This window comes from Melanotaenia boesemani, chromosome 12 (genome assembly GCF_017639745.1).
Source record: "Melanotaenia boesemani isolate fMelBoe1 chromosome 12, fMelBoe1.pri, whole genome shotgun sequence".
In the NCBI taxonomy this organism is placed as follows: Eukaryota; Metazoa; Chordata; class Actinopteri; order Atheriniformes; family Melanotaeniidae; genus Melanotaenia; species Melanotaenia boesemani.
In genome coordinates this window covers 36214571-36240083 of record NC_055693.1, presented here as the reverse complement: position 1 = coordinate 36240083, position 25513 = coordinate 36214571, and the positions used below count along the sequence as shown (strand labels likewise).

General features: G+C 42.8%; 2 protein-coding genes across 5 annotated transcripts in view; both read left to right on the top strand.

The window, feature by feature from the left end:
* pde9a (phosphodiesterase 9A) overlaps nucleotides 1-25513 on the top strand; it is a 71129-nt gene that overhangs the window by 16632 nt on the left and 28984 nt on the right. For 3 of the 4 annotated variants that reach the window (XM_042002312.1, XM_042002308.1, XM_042002309.1), the window contains exons 2-6: nucleotides 4268-4338; nucleotides 7690-7767; nucleotides 10521-10564; nucleotides 11733-11787; nucleotides 13374-13444. In XM_042002312.1, the coding sequence (XP_041858246.1) occupies nucleotides 4268-4338; nucleotides 7690-7767; nucleotides 10521-10564; nucleotides 11733-11787; nucleotides 13374-13444 (319 nt within the window). The remainder of the gene's footprint in view (nucleotides 1-4267; nucleotides 4339-7689; nucleotides 7768-10520; nucleotides 10565-11732; nucleotides 11788-13373; nucleotides 13445-25513) is intronic. The other variant, XM_042002311.1, reaches the window with a different exon arrangement.
* Nucleotides 22999-25198, top strand: LOC121650674. Its single transcript, XM_042002313.1, has 2 exons — nucleotides 22999-23434; nucleotides 24752-25198. The coding sequence occupies exons 1-2, from the start codon at nucleotides 23193-23195 to the stop codon at nucleotides 25143-25145; spliced, it is 636 nt and encodes a 211-aa protein (XP_041858247.1). The 5' UTR covers nucleotides 22999-23192; the 3' UTR covers nucleotides 25146-25198.

Below are 25513 nucleotides of genomic sequence, written 5' to 3'. Positions count from 1 at the left end.
GACTTCAGCTCTGCTTTTAACAGTTATCGACGCCAACACCATCTGTAAGCTATAAAAACTTCTCTCTGACTGACTTCGTACTTTAGTGTGAGACGTTAATTCCGGTGTGCCGCAGGGGTGTGTGTTCAGCCCACTCTGCACTCTTTATTTACACATGACAGAGTCTCTGTGCATGACACTAATTCCAGTAATAATAAATAAAAATAATTCCAGCAGTAAGTTTGTAGACGACACCGCATATATTTGTTTAATCAGCCACAACAATCAATTAGCTTATATGAACGCTGTCAGGGACCAAGCAGTAAAACAAGGACACAGAAAGTAATTTTCAAAACCAGGTTTTTATTAACCCAAAATGACTGCAAAAATCCAAAGAATGAATAAACTATCCTATAAATAAAAAGAAAAAATAAAGAACATTAAATTAAAACAGCATTAAAACATAATCAACTTTAAAGATTCCAGCTTAAAGAACCAGATCCAGATCTGGACTCTAAATAAAAACTAGTTCCATGCAGCAGAGAACAGGTGGGTTGTTACACATGGACCCCTCGGAGACAGGAACAGGTTAACAGATCTTTATTTCAATAAGCAGAGATAAAGATTCTTACTGGATCTGACCGAGGTAGAGCAGACGTGGGTCACCAGGAAGCCTGGAAGAGACTGGAAGAGTGTCCATATGGTGCATGGGTTAAGGTCCGACAGGGAATGACTGAGGTGCTGGTGTATAAGAGGACTGGGAAGTTAACGGGACACAGGTGTAACTGGTTGGCTTGATGATTATGAGCAGATCAGGACCAGGTGAGGAAGATCAGGGGACTGCAGATGGAGGAGTGGCATGACAGGTTGTGACATGGGTCTTTAACCTGGATCTAAATAAACTGAGTGTTTCAGCTGATCTGAGGCTTTCTGGGAGTTTGTTCCAGACATGTGGAGCATAGAAGCTGAATGCAGCTTCTCCATGTCTGGTTCTGACTCTGGAACTGATAAGAAACTGGAACCAGATGACCTGAGGGTTCTGGTAGGTTCATACTGGGTCAAGAGGTCTCTGATGTATGTTGGTCCTAAACCATTCAGAGCTTTCTAGACCAGCAGCAGAACTTTAAAGTCTATCCTCTGACGGACTGGCAACCAGTGTAAAGACCTCAGAACTAGACTGATGTGGTCCACTTTCTTGGTCTTAGTGAGGACTGGAGCAGCAGAGTTCTGGATCAGCTGCAGGTGTCTGACTGATGTTTTAGGTAGAACCTGTGAAAACTCAGTTACAATAATCAGGCCGACTAAAGATGGAAGCTGGACTAGTTTTTCCAGGTCCTGCTGAGACATCACATCTTTTACCTTGATATGTTCTTAAGGTGATAGTAGGCTGACTTTGTGGTTCCCTACATGTGGTTCAAGTTTAGATCTGAGTCCATCACTACACCTAGATTTCTGGTCTGGTTGGTGGTTTTTAGGTGTATAGACAGAAGCTCTGTGGCGACCTTTAATCATTGGACTATTTAGTAAAAACTCACCCTTAAAACTGTTTTTACCACATCATCATATCCCTGCTGAACACAGGCCACCCACAACTACAACGTTCTTCACCCTCCCACCATGAACATGATTTCACGTATCACAACTCAAGGCCCTACCCTCAATGGTTTCACAGACCAGGTGGATGGATGGATGGATGGATGGATGGATGGATGGATGGATGGATGGATGGATGGATGGATGGATGGATGGATGGATGGAATGTATGGCTGCTCGATTATGGGAAAAATGATAATCACGATTATTTTGATTGAAATTGAGATCTTGATTATTTAGCACGATTAGAGAAAGGGGGGGGAGTGTGGTCTGTGGTAATACAGAGTAGTTTCTTTTCACCCAGGTCACACTATTGTTTCTCTCTGTGATCTGGAAAAAATGAGTATGGAAACATTTCATTTTCACTTTGAAATCAGCGTCATATCTGGCTCTGTGGTGCAGCTTGACCACAGGTCCGTAGCGGTTGTGAACCTTCACAACACCCTCACTACCCTCATCATCCAGGTCAGGAGTGACACTACACTAACATGGAGATTCTATTCTATTCTATTCTATTCTACTCTATTCTATTCTATTCCATTCTGTTCTAGTCTATTCTATTCTACAATCATTTAGCAGACGCTATATACCAAAGCCACTTACATTTGAGAGGAAGAACAACACAAGCATAAATTCAAACAAGATGGACGTCATAATTAAGTGATAGTCAGACTGCTTTGAGTCCAGTTGGACCAGGTGCTGTCATGTAGTGCTAGAGGCAGTGCATATAATTTATTTTATTTATTTATTTATTTAGTTAGTTAGTTTTTTGTAGTTTTTGTAAGTCATTTTGTTTAAATACAAGATCACAATTTCATCGAACAATATCATCATGAGCATAAGTGCACACAGCTTATTCAGTTCTTGGTTGAGCCAAAGATCTGGACAAATCTTTCTAACTCATTCTGAGTAGAAGAGTTAAGCTAAGTGTGGAAATGCTCCTTAAACAACTGAGTCTTTAGCTTGCTTTTAAAAGTGGATAAGGACTCTGCGGATCGGACGGAGTTTGGTAGATGGTTCCACCACCGGGGAACAACAGAGGAGAAGAGTCTAGCTACTGATGTGGCGCCACCTTGTGGTGGGAGCACTAGGCGTCTTTCACTGGCAGAGCGTAACTGTGGAGAGGGAGTGTAGCTCTGGATTAAGGAGTGGAGGTAGACCGGAGCCGTTTGGGTTATTGTTTTGTAAGCCAGAAGCAGAGCTTTGAATCTGATGCACTGCAACTGGAAGCCAGTGGAGAGCGATTAGCAGCGGAGTGACATGAGCTCTTTTGGGCTGGTTGAAGACCAGACGTGCTGCTGCGTTCTGGATCATCTGCAGAGGTTTAACTGAGCATGCAGGCAGGCCAGCCAGTAAGGAGTTGCAGTAGTCAATGCGTGAAATGACCAGAGCCTGGACCAGGAGCTGGGCCGTGTGTTCAGTCAGGTAGGGTCTGATCCTCCTGATGTTGTAGAGAGCAAATCGGCAAGACCGGGAAACCGAGGCAACATGGTCCTTAAAGGTCAGCTGGTTGTCTACCATGACACCAAGATTCCTGGTAGAAGACGTAGGCACAAGCTTGATGGAGTCAAGCTGCACGCTTATCTGTGGCGGTAAAGAAGGATTGGCTGGAAAGACAATAAGCTCGGTCTTGGACAGATTTCGGAGATATCAGCAACATGCTGATATTCACATTGAGACGGTTGTGTCGTCAGGTGGGAAAGAAAGGAAAAGCTGAGTCTCATCTGCATAGCAGTGGTAGGAGAAACCATGAGAGCTAATGACGCACTGAGTGAGGAGGTGTACAGTGAAAAGAGAAGAGGGCCAAGCACCGAGCCCTGAGGCACCCCTGTTGTCAGCCCATGTGATCTTGGCACACCCCCTCGCCAACATACTTTGAAGGATCTTCCTGTGAGGTAGGACATGATCCACGAGAGGACAGATCCTGAGATGCCAAGCTCCGAGAGTGTGGAGAACAGTATATGATGGTTGACCGTGTCAAAGGCAGCAGACATGTCCAGCAGTATAAGGACTGAGGATTGACCAGCGGATCTGGCAAGTCATAGGGAACAAGATGCCAAGTGATGTCGTTTGTCCAAAGTTTGTCTCTCTGTGTCTCTGGGAGCTGGTGGATTATTTAGTTGCGACTCCCAAAAATTGAACATTTTTCTATTTTCTTGTGTCGCATCGCGGGCGGGCGGGCGGATGGATGGATGGATGAACGGGCGGGCGGGTGGGTGGATGGATGGATGGGTGGATGGATGGATGAATGGACGGGCGGATGGATGGATGGATGGATGGATGGACGGGCAGGTGGATGGACGGACGGATGGATGGATGGATGGATGAATGAACGGACGGGCGGATGGATGGACGGGCAGGCGGGCGGATGGATGGATGGATGGACGGGCAGGCGGATGGATGGACGGGCGGGTGGATGGATGGATGGACGGACGGGTGGATGGATGGATGGATGGATGGATGGATGGATGAATTAACCTGACCTTGATTGATCAGAACATCATTATCTTGTCTCCTGATGATAAAATGAAATGTTTTACTGGTTTACTGTAGGATCATCAGGATAGCATCATTTTGTCTACTACATGAGACAGGGTCCCTTCCCCAGTGGTTCTTAACCTTTCTAAGCTGACTGGAGGTGGTGGGTTGGTCTAATCTACATGATGCATGATTGAGTGTGTTTGTTCTTCTTCAGGTGGTATTCAGTCGATACTGCAGCTCGTCTGACATTAAGGAGCTTTTCTGTGCAGCTGTCGGTGTGCCAAGGTAAGCTCACTTTCTCTATCTCTCTCTCACACACACATAAACACACACACATTTATTTAGGCCAGTGGTTCTCAAGCTGGGGGTCCCAACCCCCATGGAGGTCCCAAGATTATTTCAGTGGATTGCCAGATGACTGTAAAAAAAAAAAGGCCTCCTTTTATCAAATAAATTTGGGATTTTTTCATTTGCATCGATCAAGTTAATGTGTTAATGCAAAGAAATTAATCTGTGAAATTAGCATGTTAATTTTTTATACTATAATGCATAAACAATGAAGTTATCACTCATTCCATATTAAACATCCAAACCTACATGCCCAAATTTATTTAGTGCTTCTGTTACAGCAGTGAACTGAATCCAGCAAAAACCATAATATCCTCTTTATTTATGAAGATTCTGACAGTTTTCCAGCCTCACATCGATTGTGAACAACAACATATGTGATCTTGGGGCTTGTGGATCAAAAAGTTTAAAAACCACTGATTTAGGCTACTAGCAGCAAACACACAAGCCTGTGTATGATTCAGACATTATGCTGACTTAATATCAGTGAGCATGAATTTTAACCTGGTTTCAGCCTAACTCTATCCAGTCCTTAAAATAAAATTTTGCAAGTTTTTTACGACTTCAGCAGTATTTTTTGGCCCAAATTGGTTTAGATTATTTATTAATTATACAAAAAACTCACACACATTTCATACAGGATAGAGGATCGAATTACAACCATCAACAGACTTTGAGTCGAGTCATATCAGACTACAGCCTGTCTCACACAAAGCTCTTTTTTCTTGCTGGTAATCAGGTGGCTGCCACGTAAAACACTAAAGATCAGGATCATGTAACATACATATAGATAGATCTCCTCCAGACATTAGCAGGCTGGCATGGATTCTCCGAAATATGACCTGTAACTGCTTCTTCCTGCGGTAAATAAACAAAGACATCCATCCATGCCAAAGTTTTTAGTTAAGGCCATGTTTTACAGTTGAGTTCTTTAATTTGACTTTATAAAGGACTTAGCTGATCTCCTGACCCACTTATCCTCCACATCAGCTAATATCATACTGCTGGATGATTTCAGTGTACATATGGATAATTCTGACCATCCTCTTACTAAAGACTTTGATAAATACGCGTTCCCACCCAAGCTAAAGGCCATATATTAGATCTAGTTTGCTGCTCTGGACTGACCCCATTAAGTGTTAAAGCTGACAACCTGCCCTTCACTCATCATTTGCTTCTTTCTTTTATTGTTAAACTCACACTCTCCATAACAAAGATCTCCCCACAAAGTCTTTCTGAAATATTCGTTTTAACCCAGACACCCTTTCCTCTGCTTTTTCTAGTCTCCTGAGTCTCAGCACACTTTCCACCCCTGACGATCTTGTTCATTATTATAACTCCACTCTTAACAATCTCCTAAACTCCATAGCTCCTTTAAAACTAAATCTTTTCCCAGTCTGCACCTTGGTTTACATCTGAACTTAGGTTTCTGAAAGCAAAAGGCTGTCAACTCGAACGTCTCTACAGGAAAACCAGTCTCACCGTTCATAAGGACATGTACAATAATCACATGTCTGGGGAATATTGCTCACACCAAGTCTACTTTTTCCTCTGGCTTAACTGCACTAATGAAGGTGACACCAGGTCTCTGTTTTCACTACTCAACTCTTTCTTCCTCCCCACCTTTACTCATCTGTCTTTTGTAACTCCTTAATGTCTTTTTTCAGTGAAAAAATACAAAAATACCAAAATCTGACTCCTGATATCCCCTCCTGAACCTCCCCTGTAACCCCTGCCATCGCGTTATTGCTCTGTCTTTCAGCTCCCCTTTGCCTCTGATATATTGTTGGGGAAAACCTTAAAAATGAATAGTTTCCATCAATCCAGGTGGTTACTCTGTTCCCACACACCTAAAGAGTAGTAATAATCTATTTACTTTTCTCTCAGGTCCTTCTCCTGCGTGTTCATTGATGGAGTACAGTAAAGACGCTACTACTTCTCTCAGTTGACCATTTATTGATTACTTAGACTTAGACTTAGTTTATTGTCATTATACAAATGCGGAACACAAGTACAACGAAATGTCTTCCAGTACAACCTATCCAAGAGTAGACAACTAACAGAAACAGGATCAGGCAGACTGAGACTGGGCGGCACACCTATTTCACAGATGCAAGAAAGATGACATGAGGAATAGAATGGGATGAGGGGGAAAAGCCATCTGTACACTGGGCCTGGAGGAGATACAAAAAAACACACCTCAGTACATAAAAGCACAAATTCAGACTTTTAAAACATAAGAAACACGTGGTGGGGGGAGGGGACTCCCATCGCAGCCAGGTGTGGACATAGCTGAGAGAGCATCCAATCCACCTGCCACCTGGAAGCGGAGGGAGGGGGAAGGGTTCAGCGGAGGTGGTGAGGCAGGGTGGAGGTGGGGCATGTCTGTGATTGTGTGTGTGGGTGTGTGTGCTTGTGTGCATGTGTGTATGTGTAAGTAAGTGAGCCTGTGAACTTTCTCCCAGTTCCTTTCTCCAGTCTCTGCTGCCAGTTAATGGAATGGGACGACCTTGGGAGCTGATACAGTAAGGTCCACAGCCCGAGAGGATGGGAGGGGGGGACGGGGGGAGGCAGAGCATCCATCTGCATAACATTCCAGGGGACCTTGATACCAGCCACCCAAGGCCAGTACAGGGAGCCAGATTAAGATAACAACAATTGTTTTGGTTGAGGCCAGAGGATGTTTTCATCTCTCAGTGGTCTCACTGGTGATTCATCCGAATCAGTTTCCCCCCAGCCGAGCCAACAGCTTCTCCCCATTCAGGAGCTCTGAAAATGCTACCAGCTTGCCATTCTGAGCTAGTATGGCATCCAGTTTATGACTAAGCTCCTGCAAAGCCATAGTCTGATTGTTCGAACCTTGGCACAGTACACCTGCACAAAAGTCTGGCAGCTTGCCAGTGGCCGCCAACAGTGCCTGAATTTTGCGATACACCAAGAAACCGCCTGCTCCAAACAGCAGAGACCCAGTTATCATAAATCCAAATGTGTAGATGTCCTCTGCATCCTCAACAGAAAGAAGCGACAGACACATGACCTTCCACACCCTCCAGGAGTCCATCACGTATCCAGCCACGAAGGTTCCTTTTCAGGACCCTCAGCAGAGAGCGAAGCAACAAAACCAGCTGTTCTCTGATTGGGCAGATTGTTACATGACATCAGAGAATTCATTTATGAGTTTAAAATATTCAGTATGAGTCTGATTTGATCCCACAGGTTTGGCATGTCAGGAAATGTCAAACACAGTTTCCACTAAAACTTAAACATTTTATTTTTGTTTTCCTGCAGAAATACTGATCTGTCGGTGCTGGATTCATCTGGAGCCATGGTGTCCATCGACCCCACAATGCCACACAACACAGAGAGGTATCCATCCCAGGGTTCAAATCTACTGGGGAGCCGAACAGAGCCCCTGTTGTCTCTTAATCTCTTCTTGATGAGACCTGTTTGCTGTCTCCTGTCTGAAATAACAAAACCAAATAAATAAAGTATATCTTTTCAACTACAAGAGCTGTATGTATAATCTTGGTCTCTACAGAAATCTGAAAATTATTACAGAAGGGTCAGAATCAAGATATGTGTTTTTTGTCAGAGTAAATTGGCAGCTATGTAAAATAAATGGGCGGCTGTAGCTCAGGAGGAAAACAGTCATCTACCAACCAGAAAATTGATGGATAGATCAACTTTCAAGTGTCTTACCCATGTCCTTGGGCAAGACACTGAAGCCCATGTTGCCCCCCAATGTGTTTATTCAGGTACGAATGTGTGAGAAAGGGGGAAGCATTTAGTGTATAACCACAGAAGTGCTGTAAGAGTGTGAATGGGTGAATGTGACATGTAGTTCAAAAGCGTTTGAGTGGTCAACACATGACGAGAAAAGTGCTATAGAAGTAAAGTCAGTTTACCATTTAAATTCACCTGGAACACAGTAGAAAAATGTAAATGGTTTTCTCCTACTAAAAAAAAAACCACATTACTCTCAGTGAAAATCAGAGAATAGCAGCCCTGTTAATCTAGGAATGAGTAAAGTAGTACTAGGGCAGCATGGCTCAGTGGGTAGAGTGGTCGTCTTGTAGCCTGAGGGTTGCCGGTTCGATCCTCCTCATGTCGAGGTGTCCCTGAGCAAGACACTGAACTCCAAATTGCTCCTGTTGCAGGGCTCCAGACTGCAGCCAAATGGTCGAATTTTGAGACTAAAATGTGAGACAGTGCAAGTGAATTTTTGATCTACTCACAAAATAGTGACCAATACATTTGCTGGTCTTTTTCTTGTTATAGTATAATTTAATTTATTGTGTCTGCTCCCCTCTTCAGCCCAGTAGTTCAAAGTAATGAGCAAATTAGCTGCTGGTTTGCCGACTCAAACTAACCCGAGAAAAGGAGACAAACACCAACGAAGAAGAATGGGTGACTGTAATGTATATGTAATGCGCTTTGGGTATCATTCCAGGTACAGTAAAAGCGCTTTATAAATAGAGACTATTTACCATTTAGGAATAAGTAAAGTAGTACTAGGAATGAGCAAAGTAGTTCTTGGTATGAGTAATTTAATCCTAGGAATGAAAAAAAGTAGGAATGAGTAAAGTTGTACTAAGAACAAGTAAATTAGTCCTAGGAATGAGTAACATGGTTCTAGGAATAAATAATGTCCTGAAACGTCCTCTGTCTTCCGAGACTTCTTCTGGATTTGACAACGCCATCATCTACCTGCTCCTCTGAGTCCGTGTTGGAAAGTTCAGTCAGCTTTGCAGCATCTATGCTCGAGCTTCTCAGCCGATCTGTCAGGAATCGGGCCAGCTTCTACATTAAGCTCATTTTTAGCTGCACCTGCAATCTCACTAGCTGCGTTCACATGGAGCACTTCTAATCCGAATGAATGACCAATCATCATGAAAATGCATCACGTTAACATGTCAGCTGTTCCGACAGATCGGAAGGAATGTTCAGCCTGATCGAGGTGAGGTGGGTTTGAACATTTTCACGATTGAATCAGCAGGAAAGAATGAGCATGTCAGCCCTCGTTCTGATGGTTTCTGTGGTGGATGTTGTCTCTGCGCATGCTTGAACCAGGTTACATCATGTCATATGTTTCAGGGAAGACTTGAAAAATGGCGGCAGCAGAACAGGACTGCAGTGAAATCACAGGCGAATTCCTGCTGGAATCATGTAGTTGGCCCTGCGATAGACCAGTGACCTGTCCAGGTGTACCTGCCTCTCACCTGTTAAATGCTGGGTTAGGCTCCAGCTTCCCTGCGACCCTTAATGGACAAAGTAGTACGGATAATGGCTGGATGGATCATGTGGTTCATCATGATGTCCACCTTCAGATTCTAGATCTGATTGTAGATTTAACATGTCCTGATTCAAAATAACCTTATTTTGTCAAAAGTATTTCTTTTGTTTATAACCTCCAGTAATTTTCCAGGCTGGCATTTTGTGTTCATGAGTCACAAGCCCTGTCAGGATGTTGACCAATCAGAAGGCACTTCCTCAATATACTTTTGTTTTAAGGGAAACAGCATCCAGAAAAGAAAGTTGTCCCTTGTTCTGAAATAATTACCAACCATGTGGAGTTAGGATGGGTGCAAAGTAATCTAGTAAACACCCAAGATTAAGAATGAAATGAGTGGAAAGGACCTTGCAAAGTCCACTTTAAGGTTTGATATACAAGAAGTAAGAGTTGAAGGAGACCCTGGCATCATTGGACATCTGAGGACTGAAGATAAAGCTGTTCCTGGTGACCTGAGATGTCAGGAAGGTTCACAGCCTACCAAAACTCTGCGTTTTGTTAAAGTAAACTTTTGATGACCAGGAAGCTCAGGCTTCAGAACTGGACTGATGTGATCTAGTTCATAATTCAAGCAGATGGGACGGAGTCAATGTTGAACTGAAAGAAGCCCAAAACTAAACTCTGAGGCACTCCACAGTCATTTAATTTAATCAGATGTGTGATTAGCTATAGACACAAAGCTCAAACCAGTGTAGATCCGTGGTTCCACCACAGCACCCAATCCCACCAGTTTTCCAGTGAGTGGGATCCAGTAGACGTGAAGCCATTCCAGCTCAGCTCCCCTGCAGTGTGCAGTTAAACGTAATCGTGTGTGTGGTTTGTGTTTCAGGTCTCCATACCGAGTGGTGCCTGTAACTGGAGGACCGCTTGCTGGTGAGTACCAGGAAAAGCCAGAAAATGTTGAGTTTAAAATGCTAAAAACATGAAAACTCTACACATTCATGATGACATTAAACTGCTCTGAAGACCAGAGACTTTAATGTTAAACAAGTTTCATGCTGATTCCATCCAAAGAGCATAAAAATGAAATCCTCATTTCCCGTTTCAGTGCAGGGAACTGACAACACGAATAAATCCTGAAAACCAAGAGAATTACTTCCCAAGATTGTCTGAAAAAGCAGGAAAGATGTTGGTGGGGAGCAGATCAATAATAAAAGATCATTCTATTGAGTCACTTCTGATCAATACAAGAAGCAGTCAGAGACCTAACCTTATTATAAAACTTATACATTAGTTTTAAACACATGTAAATTTGGTCCAAAATTCTCAGCCGTTCTTTATAACTAGCTTGAAATGTCTGTACTATGAGGCGTTTAAGGACCAGTCCGGTCCAACCTCAGCCATGCTGCTATGTTTTCCCCCAACAAGCCATACTGGTTCAGTCTTTTTCTGACTGGACTGTCATGAATGTTAACATTTAACCTGCACCATGCAGGCCATATTATAAAGAAATGAATGAAAATGAAGCATAGTTTATAAATTACAAAGGAAAAATGCAATATTGTAGTAGGTTTTTTAGTTTGTTTTTTGGTTTAGTGGCTCCAAACATCTGCGATAGAGATCAAACAGGTGAATTATTAACGCAAACTAAATATGCTGATGTCATCCGTTAAAAAGAAACGGGCTCGGTGAGCAGGATTCATTCTCTACCAGCTGAAGAAGTGTTTCTACAGCACCTCCTGAGGAAGAGGGCAGTGAGATAAAGAGTGTTTCAGACCTGGCCGTGGCGATGAACTTTGCTCACAGCAGTTTCAATGAGGTTGTAGTTCTCTGAGCGGTGAGAAGGATCAGAGCAGGCCGGTTAATAGATCAGTTCCTGATTACCGGCTATAACCAGAGGAACAGGAACACCTTTTATTGAGCTTTCCTCACCTGCTTGGAATCTGCTGTGCTGTGATTGGCTAACTCATTCTGTAGCTGTGTGTTTATGAGACGGTGTGTTTTAGTGCAGCATACTGAACATTGCTGAAATGTTCCACCTAATGTGCAGGTGGGTGTGTTCATGGACATATAGTACAGCTGCATGTCCGTCTCTCTGCAGGTAAAGAGGAACTCTTTCAGAATGTTCTGACACAGGTAGCCGAGCAGATTTCAAGGTAAGAAGCTAACAGATTTTTACTATGAACTATAATTACCTGAGCTACTGTGAGATGGGTTGACACCACAGATCACTGAGCTGTAACATTGCAGAAGAAAGAACTGATAAAATATTGAGAAGAAAAGGATTTTTATTATAAAAATCAGAGAATCTGTGGTGAAAGAGCTTAAATGACGTTTCTCTTTAAATCACACAGATGTGGAATTTATAAAATCGAGATTTAAACCTCCATCAGTTCCCCCCAAAGGTCTACCTCCACCACCTCCAGCAGCGGTAGTGTTTCGCTCTGTGGGGTAAATGTGATGGATATTTTACCCTTTAGCTGATCTACGGAAGTTTTCCAGCATTTCTATCCCGTCCAGGAGGTTTACAATCCAGCCACTAAATGTAGTTTTATTCAGAGACTCTATCTGGTAAATCCACAATGATCCATGATAACAGCATTATTTATCACATTTCATCATAAAAACATCACCATCACTACTATGTTGCTAAGAGACCTCTATTTAGACCTGGACATGATGATGAAGCCACTTCCTGTCAGACTTTCCACCAATCAGAGAGCTTAGATTGATGGTAACGTCATTGGTTTCTTGTATTTATGGTCATGTTTAGTCCTGTGTTGCTTTCTGTTTCACCTGGGTTGATTGTTCCTTCACCTCACCTGTGCCTTGTTGGTCCTTCAGTGTATTTAAGCCATTGGTTTCAGTTCCTCCTGGCCAGTCTATTGTTGCTTCTCTTTGTTGTTTACTGTTAGATGTTAGTGTTTCAAGCCAAGTTTTGTCCCACAGTCTTGCCTAATAGTAAGTTTTTGTAAGTTTAGTTTTGTGTATTATACCCTGTACCGGTGTGTCACGTACCAGGAGCATGGACTCATAAAATATCAGAAACCCAGGGATAGGTGATGGAGTTTTATTGAACAGAACAGAAGAATGCAAAGTGAACTCAGGTAACTGACGGAGATCAGAGAGTCCGAGTGGCGGAAGGCAGCAGCAGGTGCTTCCGCGTTTCTCCGTCAGAGCAATAAAGCCAAGTCCGTGATCTAGAGGCAAAATCCTGAAAGCAATCCAGAGGTCAGTTTTCCAGGGAATCCAAGAACAAAACAAGGCAGAGTTACCAGCAGGGAGCGGGTGGAGGCGAAAGTCCAGGTGCAGGAAAACAGGCAAGCAGACAGACGGGTAAACAGGGAAAACAGGCAGCAAACGAAGGCTGGATACGTGCAGGGATAAACCGAGACGATCTGGCACTGAAGGATTGTCACAGACCAGTATATAAAGGGCGCAGTCCAGCTGGAGCGCATCAGCAATCAAGCTGAATAGCTGGAGATGCGTTCGGGTCTGGTCCCTCCTTCGGGCTGAAACGTCATGTCTGCATGCTGACAGGGATTAAAAGCTTCAGCTTTTTCAAACTGGGTTATATTGTTAAAAATATATATATATAAAAAATAGAATTAATTGTGTTGTGGAGTTTTCAGAGTTTAAAGATGATCTCTGGTCAGTGAAACAGCAACAGCTGTAATTGCAGGAAGTAACGATGTGTAAAGATAATATAATCAGATTCTTTCTGGCTGTTTGACCTTTTCAGAGTGTTTAGGATCAACGAGATGAAGGCCGACGTCACCAACCGGCTCGCCATGTTAGAGAAGAGAGTGGAGCGTAAGTGTCTACACACCTCAACAATCACTTGGTAACCTCTGTGAGACACGTTTGCTTTAAAAACACTGTTTTCTTCTTCATCATCATCATCATCACAGTCATAATTTCAATTAAACTTTATTTATACACCAATTTTCTACAAAAAAAGAAAAAAAAACACTTGTCACGGCACTCCACATGTGAAAGCAAAACAATGAATTTTCTCCATTTTAAAGACCAGAGGATCTTCAAGGCTGGTTCGGAGCCAAACCCCTCTTCCACAGCTTAGCTGGTCCAGTCAGGTCCAGTCACAACCAACAACTGTAACACGAATTTTCCTTTACATAGTGGGGCTTTTTCATTGACCTTGATGGATCACCAGGATTCTTTAGGGCCTGTTTAGATACTTTGCTCAGAAAAGGAAAACTGAGGCACCTTCCTGGAGCCAGGCCTGGGAGGGGCGTGCCTGGTGGTCGAGCCTTGGCACTTCCAAGTGGATGCACCACCAACCCTCTGGCTGAGTGCCTCCCTCTGACTGCTTATGCACCATACTGCAGCTCAGAGTATCTACCCTTCTTGGAGTTCCGGGGTGGTACCTAGGGATTCCATTGTTCTTCTGCTGAGCTTCAATACTCATGTGGATGATGATGGACAAACCTGGAGGAAGGTGATTGGAAGGACTGGACCCCTGAATCTGGATCAAAGGGTTCTGTTGTTGAACTTCTGTCCTCGTCATGGATTGTCTCCAACAAACACCATGTTTGAGTATTAAGTGGTTCATTAACGTTCTTGTTACTAGGCCATTGTAGGCCTACAGAGCAGATGGAGGGAAAGGACCTGGTAAAACAAAGCATGTGGAACATCTGGCGGAGAACCATGAAGTCTGCAACACACCACCAGGAGTTTTCCACATGTTCTGGAGTCTGATTGAGCCATGTTTAGGGCCAGTTAGTCGTCAGTCCCAGTAGACCGGCTGGTGGAGCCGCCAACCTTACTGACTTGGCTGTCCCAGGGGCCATTTCAAGCAGCTGAGAAGTACTGAAAGGCAGAAAGGTTGTAACATTAGTGGTTGCAGCAGCTAAAACTTAGTCATGGGGAGAAATCAACGAGGCCATGAAGCAGGACTTTTGATTGACCTTAAGGAAGTTCTGGCAAACCCTGCAAACGGCCCTGCACCAGTCTGTTGTGGTGATGAGGTCTGAGCCACATCAGCAAGCTTTTCTCAAGTTGATGTGGATTCTTCACAGAAAGCAGGATGCTGTGTTTGTTTTTCTTCTTTCTTTTGCGTCTTGTGTGTGAACTGCTGCTTCCTACATGTTGTTTATAAAGCTGACAGACATCATAGAAACTGGTAAAACTGGTGCTGGGATCTCAGTTTTTTGTTTGATGATTCCTGGGGATTACCCCAGAATTAGGATCAGGTCAGACCCATGTTACATGCGCAAGGTAATGGTCTGGGATCAATAAAACTGTCCTGTTTAGAAACCTCTCCGAAGTTTCTGACAGTAGATCTTAAAGCAAATTGATCTAGAGGAACTAAAAGATCATGGCCTACTGAGGTCAAGCAGAAAAAGCCAGTAAGTAAAAGCTGTGCAGTAGAAGAAACAGATTCATGTTCAGTAGCGTGACGCTATATGCACGCCTGCAGCTCATCTTGCCTAAACTTTTCCTGCTGGAGTTTATGACTTAATAACTAGAAAAGTGCTGCACAGGTTCTCTAACTTCTGCAGAGGCCATTTAGTTTGTTAAACATTGGAAGCAGCTATTCTTACTTCAAAGTTCAGGGAAAGTCAGCACGGTGTAAAAAGTGGTTCCAGGGTGATGGTCAGCATGGTGTAAAAAGTAGTTCCAGGGTGATGTTCAGCATGGTGTAAAAAGTAGTTCCAGGGTGATGTTCGGCAAGGTGTAAAAAGTAGTTCCAGGGTGATGTTCAGCATGTTGTAAAAAGTAGTTCCAGGGTGATGTTCGGCACGGTGTAAAAAGTAGTTCCAGGGTGATGTTCGGCATGGTGTAAAAAGTAGTTCCAGGGTGATGTTCGGCACGGTGTAAAAAGTAGTTCCATGGTGATGTTCGGCACGGTGTAAAAAGTAGTTCCAGGGTGATGTTCAGCACGGTATAAAAAGTTGTTCCAGGGTGATGTTCGGCACGGTGTAAAAAGTAGTTCCAGGGTGATGTTCAGCACGGTGTAAAAAGTAGTTCCAGGGTGATGTTCAGCACGGTGTAAAAAGTAGTTCCAGGGTGATGTTCAGCACGGTGTAAAAAGTAGTTCCAGGGTGATGTTCAGCACGGTATAAAAAGTAGTTCCAGGGTGATGTTCGGCACGGTGTAAAAAGTAGTTCCATGGTGATGTTCGGCACGGTGTAAAAAGTAGTTCCAGGGTGATGTTCAGCACGGTATAAAAAGTTGTTCCAGGGTGATGTTCAGCACGGTGTAAAAAGTAGTTCCAGAGTTATGTGATGTTCAGCACGGTGTAAAAAGTAGTTCCAGGGTGATGTTCAGCACGGTGTAAAAAGTAGTTCCAGGGTGATGTTCAGCACGGTGTAAAAAGTAGTTCCAGGGTGATGTTCGGCACGGTATAAAAAGTAGTTCCAGGGTGATGTTCGGCACGGTGTAAAAAGTAGTTCCATGGTGATGTTCAGCATGGTGTAAAAAGTAGTTCCAGGGTGGTGTTCAGCATGGTGTAGCATCTTTTCTTCTTCTAACATGTCTGGAAATGTCTGGGAAGTGAGGAGACCAGTTGCAGGAGTTTTAGGAGAGGAATGTTGTCCCATTCATGTCTGATGCAGGATTCGGCACGGTGTAAAAAGTAGTTCCAGGGTGATGTTCAGCACGGTATAAAAAGTTGTTCCAGGGTGATGTTCAGCACGGTGTAAAAAGTAGTTCCAGAGTTATGTGATGTTCAGCACGGTGTAAAAAGTAGTTCCAGGGTGATGTTCAGCATGGTGTAAAAAGTAGTTCCAGGGTGATGTTCAGCACGGTGTAAAAAGTAGTTCCAGGGTGGTGTTCAGCATGGTGTAAAAAGTAGTTCCAGGGTGATGTTTGACACGGTGTAAAAAGTAGTTCCAGGGTGATGTTCAGCACGGTGTAAAAAGTAGTTCCAGGGTGATGTTCAGCATGGTGTAAAAAGTAGTTCCAGGGTGGTGTTCAGCATGGTGTAGCATCTTTTCTTCTTCTAACATGTCTGGAAATGTCTGGGAAGTGAGGAGACCAGTTGCAGGAGTTTTAGGAGAGGAATGTTGTCCCATTCATGTCTGATGCAGGATTCTACCTGCTCTACAGTCCTGGACCTAGGTTTTCCCAGATGTTTCCAGACAGTTGTTAGAAGAAGAGGGGATGCTACATCATGCTGAACATCACCCTGGAACTACTTTTCCAGATGTGTTGATGCATCAGATTCATTATCAGCTCATATTTTCCATCACATGGTGAAATGAAGGCCGACGTCTAGACAAAAGTCACTACATATAATTTTTAATTTCTTCCTCACAATTTTAAATATCTCAGAGATCCATCTGAATGATTTAAAGAAAAGGTTTTCAGCAGATTCTACTCACTCTAAATGTCAGAAACACAACCACTTCACATCTAACTGCCTGGATACCTGGTAGCTATGGCAACTGCTTGGCACCCACACACAACTCCATCCTCTCATCCATTTGGTCGCCATGGTCACCTAATCCAGTGGGAGCTGGAGTGTTGCAGGGGACTTTTTGAAAACAGAGAGGTGGACTGATGAAAGACAGAGAGGGAGCCAGCAGGTCAGCCTTCAGCTGGTGAAGGAGACCCAAAGATCCAACCTCATCAATAAGTTCAGACTGAGCAGAGGCATACAGCTGCATGCTGCCTTTTTCTTCATTTTTATCACATTTTGAACCCAGCCGTCTGTCCGTCCATCTATCCGTCCATCCATTCATTCATCCGTCCATCCATCTGTCCATCCACCCGCCAGCCCGCCCATCCGTCCGTCCGTCCATCCATCCATCCATCCATCCATCCATCTATTATCTGTACCGCTTAGTCCATTATGGGTCACCTGGACAGGTCACCAGCCCATCGAAGGGCCCATTTCGAACCCAAACAGTACAGGAAGCACATTTCTGTACAGTTACTCTTGCTTCATGTACAACTGCATAGATTTTATACTGTTTATATCAAAGCATTATAAAAACAAGATAATAGGAAAAAAAAAACACAAGAGCCAGTTTGAAGGTGTAAATATCCATGCTAAACATCTACTTCTACAGCTACATTATGGGGTATTGTGTATAGAATTCTGAGGACAAAAATGAATTTATTCCATTTTAGAATAAGGCTGTAACATGTGGAAAAAGTGAAGCGCTGTGAATACTTTCCGGATGCACTGTACATCCTGACACCTGTTGATAAGACAAAGACGTAGTGTTGTCCAACCCAAAATCTGATCAGATGTCTGTGTGACATCTTTAGGAGACGACATATGATGTGTACGTGTAGAGCACACATGGGGTGTACATGACATTTAGGCAGGAGGGCCACATGCTTCATTATATTAAACGAGTCATGTTGTATTAGAAATATTTCTATAAGAGTGGTTCTAGTAAGTTTTTCTCATTCCTTGTGTGTTACTATTATATATTTATGTGGTGAATTGACAACCACTATGTGGTGCACAGTTATCAAGTAAGGCAAAGTAAGGCAAGGCAAATTTATTTGTATGTGACATTTCATGTAGAAGACAATTCAAAGTGCTTCACATAACACATTAAAAGCTGCAGGAAGCAATAACAAGAGCACTAAAACAGACTTTAAAGGAAATTAAAGAAATTAAATAAAAACAGAAAGAAAAAAAAAATAGATAAAAAGCAAGAAATAAAGTTCCAGTGTGAGGAATTAACAGCAGTTCTGATAAAAGGCAGCAAATAGAAAAGTTTTAACTCTGAAATAAAACTGCTGAGTCAGCAGACCTGCAGGTTTCTGGGATTTTGTTCCACATGTTTTGTTCTGACTCTGGGAACAGAAAGTAGACCTGACCCTGATGACCTGAGGGATCTGGCTGGTCCATTACCAACCAGAAGATCCTGAATGGATTCAGGATCTGATCTGAGGACTGGAGTTCTAGGATCTACTTTGCTGGTCTTAGTGAGGACTGGAGTTCTAGGATCTACTTTGCTGGTCTTAGTGAGGACTGGAGTTCTAGGATCTACTTTGCTGGTCTTAGTGAGGACTGGAGTTCTAGGATCTACTTTGCTGGTCTTAGTGAGGACAGGAGTTCTAGGATCTACTGATGTATCTTGATCAGGAGATGTGGAAAAATTGGCTTTCAGGCAAAAACGTCTCTGGACGATGACTTGAATAATAAAAAGAAGTTTATTACAAAAGTTCAGACATCAAAAAAGATTTCTGCAGCAAAATCTGGAGGTCCCAAAACCAGAACGAAGACCTAAAGACCTGATGTGTCGTTTTGTCTTATATAGGGTTTAAACAAAGAAAATTCCTCAGTCCTGTGTCCTCCAATCATAGAGTTTGCCTATAGGATGCTCATTTGCATTGAATACATGTTCATGTGTCAATCCAGTCTGTAGGACAGAGAACCTTATATGGTAAAAACTTGAGTGTGTACCATACAAATGCTATGCTTGGATACCTCACTACTTTCCTGGTCTTAGTAAGGACTGGAGTTCTAGGATCTACATTCCTGGTCTTAGTAAGGACTGGAGTTCTAGGATCTACATTCCTGGTCTTAGTGAGGACTGGAGTTCTAGGATCTACTTTGCTGGTCTTAGTGAGGACTGGCGTTCTAGGATCTACTTTCCTGGTCTTAGTGAGGACTGGAGTTCTAGGATCTACTTTCCTGGTTTTAGTGAGGATTGGAGTTCTAGAATCTACTTTCCTGGTCTTAGTGAGGACTGGAGTTCTAGAATCTGCTTTCCTGGTCTTAGTGAGGATTGGAGTTCTAGAATCTACTTTCCTGGTCTTAGTGAGGATTGGAGTTCTAGGATCTACTTTCCTGGTCTTAGTGAGGACTGGAGTTCTAGGATCTACTTTCCTGGTTTTAGTGAGGATTGCAGTTCTAGAATCTACTTTCCTGGTCTTAGTGAGGATTTGAGTTCTAGGATCCACTTTCCTGGTCTTAGTGAGGACTGGAGTTCTAGGATCTACTTTCCTGGTCTTAGTGAGGACTGGAGTTCTAGGATCTACTTTCCTGGTTTTAGTGAGGATTGGAGTTCTAGGATCTACTTTCCTGGTTTTAGTGAGGACTGGAGTTCTAGAATCTACTTTACTGGTCTTAGTGAGGACTGGAGTTCTAGAATCTGCTTTCCTGGTCTTAGTAAGGACTGGAGGTCTAGGATCTACTTTCCTGGTTTTAGTGAGCACTGGAGTTCTATGATCTACTTTCCTGGTCTTAGTGAGGACTGGAGGTCTAGGATCTACTTTCCTGGTTTTAGTGAGGACTGGAGTTCTAAGATCTACTTTGCTGGTCTTAGTGAGGACTGGAGTTCTAGGATCTACTTTCCTGGTCTTAGTGAGGACTGGAGTTCTAGGATCTACTTTCCTGGTTTTAGTGAGGATTGGAGTTCTAGGATCTACTTTCCTGGTCTTAGTGAGGACTGGAGTTCTAGGATCTACTTTGCTGGGCTTAGTGAGGACTGGAGTTCTAGGATCTACTTTCCTGGTTTTAGTGAGGATTGGAGTTCTAGGATCTACTTTCCTGGTCTTAGTGAGGACTGGAGTTCTAGGATCTACTTTCCTGGTCTTAGTGAGGACTGGAGTTCTAGGATCTGTTTTCCTGGTCTTAGTGAGGACTGGAGTTCTAGGATCTACATTCCTGGTCTTAGTGAGGACTGGAGTTCTAGGATCTACTTTGCTGGTCTTAGTGAGGACTGGCGTTCTAGGATCTACTTTCCTGGTCTTAGTGAGGACTGGAGTTCTAGGATCTACTTTCCTGGTTTTAGTGAGGATTGGAGTTCTAGAATCTACTTTCCTGGTCTTAGTGAGGACTGGAGTTCTAGAATCTGCTTTCCTGGTCTTAGTGAGGATTGGAGTTCTAGAATCTACTTTCCTGGTCTTAGTGAGGATTGGAGTTCTAGGATCTACTTTCCTGGTCTTAGTGAGGACTGGAGTTCTAGGATCTACTTTCCTGGTTTTAGTGAGGATTGCAGTTCTAGAATCTACTTTCCTGGTCTTAGTGAGGATTTGAGTTCTAGGATCCACTTTCCTGGTCTTAGTGAGGACTGGAGTTCTAGGATCTACTTTCCTGGTCTTAGTGAGGACTGGAGTTCTAGGATCTACTTTCCTGGTTTTAGTGAGGATTGGAGTTCTAGGATCTACTTTCCTGGTTTTAGTGAGGACTGGAGTTCTAGAATCTACTTTACTGGTCTTAGTGAGGACTGGAGTTCTAGAATCTGCTTTCCTGGTCTTAGTAAGGACTGGAGGTCTAGGATCTACTTTCCTGGTTTTAGTGAGCACTGGAGTTCTATGATCTACTTTCCTGGTCTTAGTGAGGACTGGAGGTCTAGGATCTACTTTCCTGGTTTTAGTGAGGACTGGAGTTCTAAGATCTACTTTGCTGGTCTTAGTGAGGACTGGAGTTCTAGGATCTACTTTCCTGGTCTTAGTGAGGACTGGAGTTCTAGGATCTACTTTCCTGGTTTTAGTGAGGATTGGAGTTCTAGGATCTACTTTCCTGGTCTTAGTGAGGACTGGAGTTCTAGGATCTACTTTGCTGGGCTTAGTGAGGACTGGAGTTCTAGGATCTACTTTCCTGGTTTTAGTGAGGATTGGAGTTCTAGGATCTACTTTCCTGGTCTTAGTGAGGACTGGAGTTCTAGGATCTACTTTCCTGGTCTTAGTGAGGACTGGAGTTCTAGGATCTACTTTCCTGGTTTTAGTGAGGATTGGAGTTCTAGAATCTGCTTTCCTGGTCTTAGTGAGGACTGGAGTTCTAGGATCTACTTTCCTGGTTTTAGTGAGGATTGGAGTTCTAGAATCTACTTTACTGGTCTCAGTGAGGACTGGAGTTCTAGGATCTGTTTTCCTGGTCTTAGTGAGGACTGGAGTTCTAGGATCTACTTTCCTGGTTTTAGTGAGGATTGGAGTTCTAGAATCTACTTTCCTGGTCTCAGTGAGAACTGGAGTTCTAGGATTTGTTTTCCTGGTCTTAGTGAGGACTGGAGTTCTAGGATCTACTTTCCTGGTTTTAGTGAGGATTGGAGTTCTAGGATCTACTTTCCTGGTCTTAGTGAGGACTGGAGTTCTAGGATCTATTTTCCTGGTCTTAGTGAGGACTGGAGTTCTAGGATCTACTTTCCTGGTTTTCGTGAGGATTGGAGTTCTAGAATCTGCTTTCCTGGTCTTAGTGAGGATTGGAGTTCTAGAATCTACTTTCCTGGTCTCAGTGAGAACTGGAGTTCTAGGATCTGTTTTCCTGGTTTTAGTGAGGATTGGAGTTCTAGAATCTACTTTCCTGGTCTCAGTGAGAACTGGAGTTCTAGGATCTACTTTCCTGGTCTTAGTGAGGACTGGAGTTCTAGGATCTGTTTTCCTGGTCTTAGTGAGGACTGGAGTTCTAGGATCTACTTTCCTGGTTTTAGTGAGGATTGGAGTTCTAGAATCTACTTTCCTGGTCTCAGTGAGAACTGGAGTTATAGGATCTGTTTTCCTGGTCTTAGTGAGGACTGGAGTTCTATGATCTACTTTCCTGGTCTTAGTGAGGACCATCTCCTTGGTAAAGCTCTGTATGTTTTCCACACGTTTCTCACATCTTTCACACCAAAGTCACCAACAACCAGAGTCTGTGGCCGTCTGTGGCTGTGAAAGCCGTCTGCTTTCAATTTCTGAGTTGTTCTTTGGTCTGACCTTGGTGTGTAGGTAGATTTCATCCCTGTCGTCAGATGTAGATCCAGAATCCTGCAGCATTGGAACAAACCTGTTCTGTACTTGCATGTCTGCTTGTTGAGGAGGAGATTTGTTGTTAGTTTTCCTTCTGACAACTGGCCATGACTGTGTCTTGCTAGAGAGAGAGGCTGAGGAGGTGCTTGTTCTGGATAGCAGAGCAGGCCAGCCGGTCATGTCGCTAATCTCAGCAAACTGGCCTCTGCCTGTTACTCATCCTCCCATTTCCCTGTGAGATGATTTACTCTTCAGCTTTGCACCAAGAGCCTTCCAGGGAGGACTATCAGTGAAAGAGTTATAACCTTCTACACCTCCTCTTGTTTCTTTCCAGCCATGTTTGTGCTAATTAGCTGTGTGTTAGCAAGGTCCACTGTTTTTTATTAAAGGTAAAGTTGTATAGTTTCCACACAATCCATTTACTTCCACATTCACCTCGAGCCATTGAATCTTTGTTTCCAGCATGTTGATCCTCTGTAGAAGTTTGTGATTATTATCTGTAGAAAAGCGAGGCATCTAGCAGCTAGTTAGCTTTAGCACCTGAGTAACTGTAGATAAGGCTTCTGCTATTTGTAGACCACGCTGACATGACACTGACGAGATTGTAAGAGTCTTAGAAGTAGCAAAGTGTTCGCAGGGGACAAAAGCAGGAAGTCAGTTTTCAAGTAAACATCTTCTGTTGTTAGAGCAAAAGAGTGTGAATAAAGTTAAAGAGCAACTGGCAGGTTAAGAGCATGATTAATGGTTTGGATTATGCATATTTTATAGTTAATATCTATTTAGTTTTTGTTGAAGTCCGTGAATAAGAAAATAAAGAAATCGGTTATGGACTATTAAAAACTGCTCAAATGACTGTAAAAATCTGTTTTGCCGGAAGTGACGTCACGTAAGGGACTCTGTTATGTACGTTATTGCTAACACAACAGTTATGGCTAACACAACGGAACGGAATGGGCGTGAGATTATGGAGGAAGAAGAAGATAATTTTATTTTTAGAAGTGAAGGACCGGATCCATACAGTTTTGAACCTGAAGCTACAAACAGAGTCACTGACAACCAGCAAAGGAGATCGTTGACGGGAAACAGGCAGCAGATTCAGTCATGGGCAGCTGAAAACATCTGGAGGATTAATCAAACAGCATGGTAAGTGATACAAATGTTTCGTAAATTTTCTTCCACATTAGCCTTCTGAATTGGGCAAGTAATACCTGGTTATGCTGCAGACCAGTGAAAAAATACAGTGTTTGCAATAGCAAATAGATTTTAAAGCCTTTTACTTACTGCAGCCGATAGGAAGACATCCCTGTCCTGCCCCGCCCTGACAAGTTTGTTTTAAAAATCACGTTTCGCCACAAAAAAAACAACTTCAAGCTGCTACTATGTCACTAGCGATTCGTGACAAAACATTGGTTAAATAAAATAGTTCTGTGGCAGATAATGCGGCTACCCCGTTCACACAGTTGTAGACAGAAAAGCGCTGTTCTAATCAAATCATCTGATGATACGTAGGCTAGTGCCCAAAGTAGCCTCGCTAAGGCTCCATCATCTAATCCACGTCGGGTAGCCTAATTGACAGCGCAAAACAGTCATTTTAGACTATAAACAACTTTCTGAATTGTGTTGATTGATCAAGGAATACCAGAGTTATAATCTTTTTTCTGAAGTTGGTCAGACTGGATGTGCGTGTAGTGCGCAAAAAAAGCCCACACTGTTCTAAACTCATAAATACCTCATAGAATGTACGTGCTGTAATGTCTTAGTTTTACCAGCACTCTCTAAACTTAGAAGCAGACTATTTCAATGCGGTATTTAAATACGCTTAAAAAAAAAAAAAAAAAAAACTGGAAGAAAATTTGTTGCGCCAGGATGCTGGTTCCATGACGAAGGATGGATCTGCGCACTGGCTGAGCAGATCCATCGCTTGTTTTTTTTTTGTTTTGTTTTTTCGCTAAACTTACCTTTTTTTCTAATCCAACACTTGGTCTCAGCTTTTTCAGGATGTGTATAATTTTGCACTTTTTTCCCAATGATAAATAAAGCCTGATTCTGAGGTTTAAAGATATTGTTAAAACAGAAAAACTATTTTTAAAACTGGATTGTAAACCCTTCTGAATAATGGTCATTCCACATATGATGCCATGTGCACTGCAGTCTTAACACTTTATCCCCCAAACAACAGAGCCCACAACTCTCACCCACAATTGGTAATCCCTCTTCCCCCTATATTCAGCAAGGCCAGTGACAACAGAAAAAAGGGGATCTCAGCTTTATGTATTACATGAAATGTTTCAGCATGTTATAAGCAGCTATGACTACGGATGAAATATAAACATTTAATTTTTAAAGCCTGTATGTAAAAGTAAAAAAAATAAAAATCTTTACATGGTTGAACATATATTTACAACACTGTATCTACATTTAACAACAGAAATTCTTTAACAGCATGTTATCTAATTACAGGTGTTTATGTGGACACTGTCAGCCCATGAGCAGTGCGGAGGAGAGCATATGCTGCAGGGAGATTCCTGCAATTTGGAGCCTCGTCGAAGACCTCCATCCACAACCCGAAGGCATTACTTGTGTGGGACAGCATCCTGGGTTCTCTGCATGCTGTTTGAACCCCTGGGTGCTTCAGGTGGCCTACAGCGCTTTCAAGCAGGAACATGGTCCACTTGATCTGACCCAAAATGAACAGTTCAGGTATACTGCCTACAGGCAGATGGTACGCTGGGCACATGGAGTGCTTGGACGACATGTGAGGAAACCTCTTCCAGCATGTGTTGTCTCAGCAATCCGGTTAGCTTTCCCTGATGAACATGGTGTCTACCAAGGTTTCAGATGGCCTGACCTGTAACACATACAAGACATGTCTTCCTATTCTGTAAATTGTAATAATAAATAAAATATTTTGCTTCCATTTCAATGTCATCTTTCTGTTATGATCATCTTCCTGGATTTATTTAATAAGTTCTAATTATTAGAAGCAAAACATCTTATTTAAACTTGTTGCTAGAAGTAAATAAAGCTCAATTAATTTACACAGTCATACAGGAATTACAAAGAGAGAATAGAGATAGAAAATACACTCTGAAATACACAGGCACATATTAGATGGTCCAGAATCTTATGGATTATATAATTCTGCGGGAAAATAGATGGCCATTATTTGAAGAAAATGTGCGCGATGCCTTCAATTATTTACCATATGATGGCTCCTTCTTT

Excerpts from the sequence above, each read along its gene's own strand:
- LOC121650674 (XM_042002313.1), top strand. The coding sequence starts at position 23,193 with ATGTACGTTATTGCTAACACAACAGTTATGGCTAACACAACGGAACGG. Across the intron at positions 23,435-24,751 it reads AGGATTAATCAAACAGCATG|GTGTTTATGTGGACACTGTC; the intron begins GTAAGTGATACA and ends ATCTAATTACAG.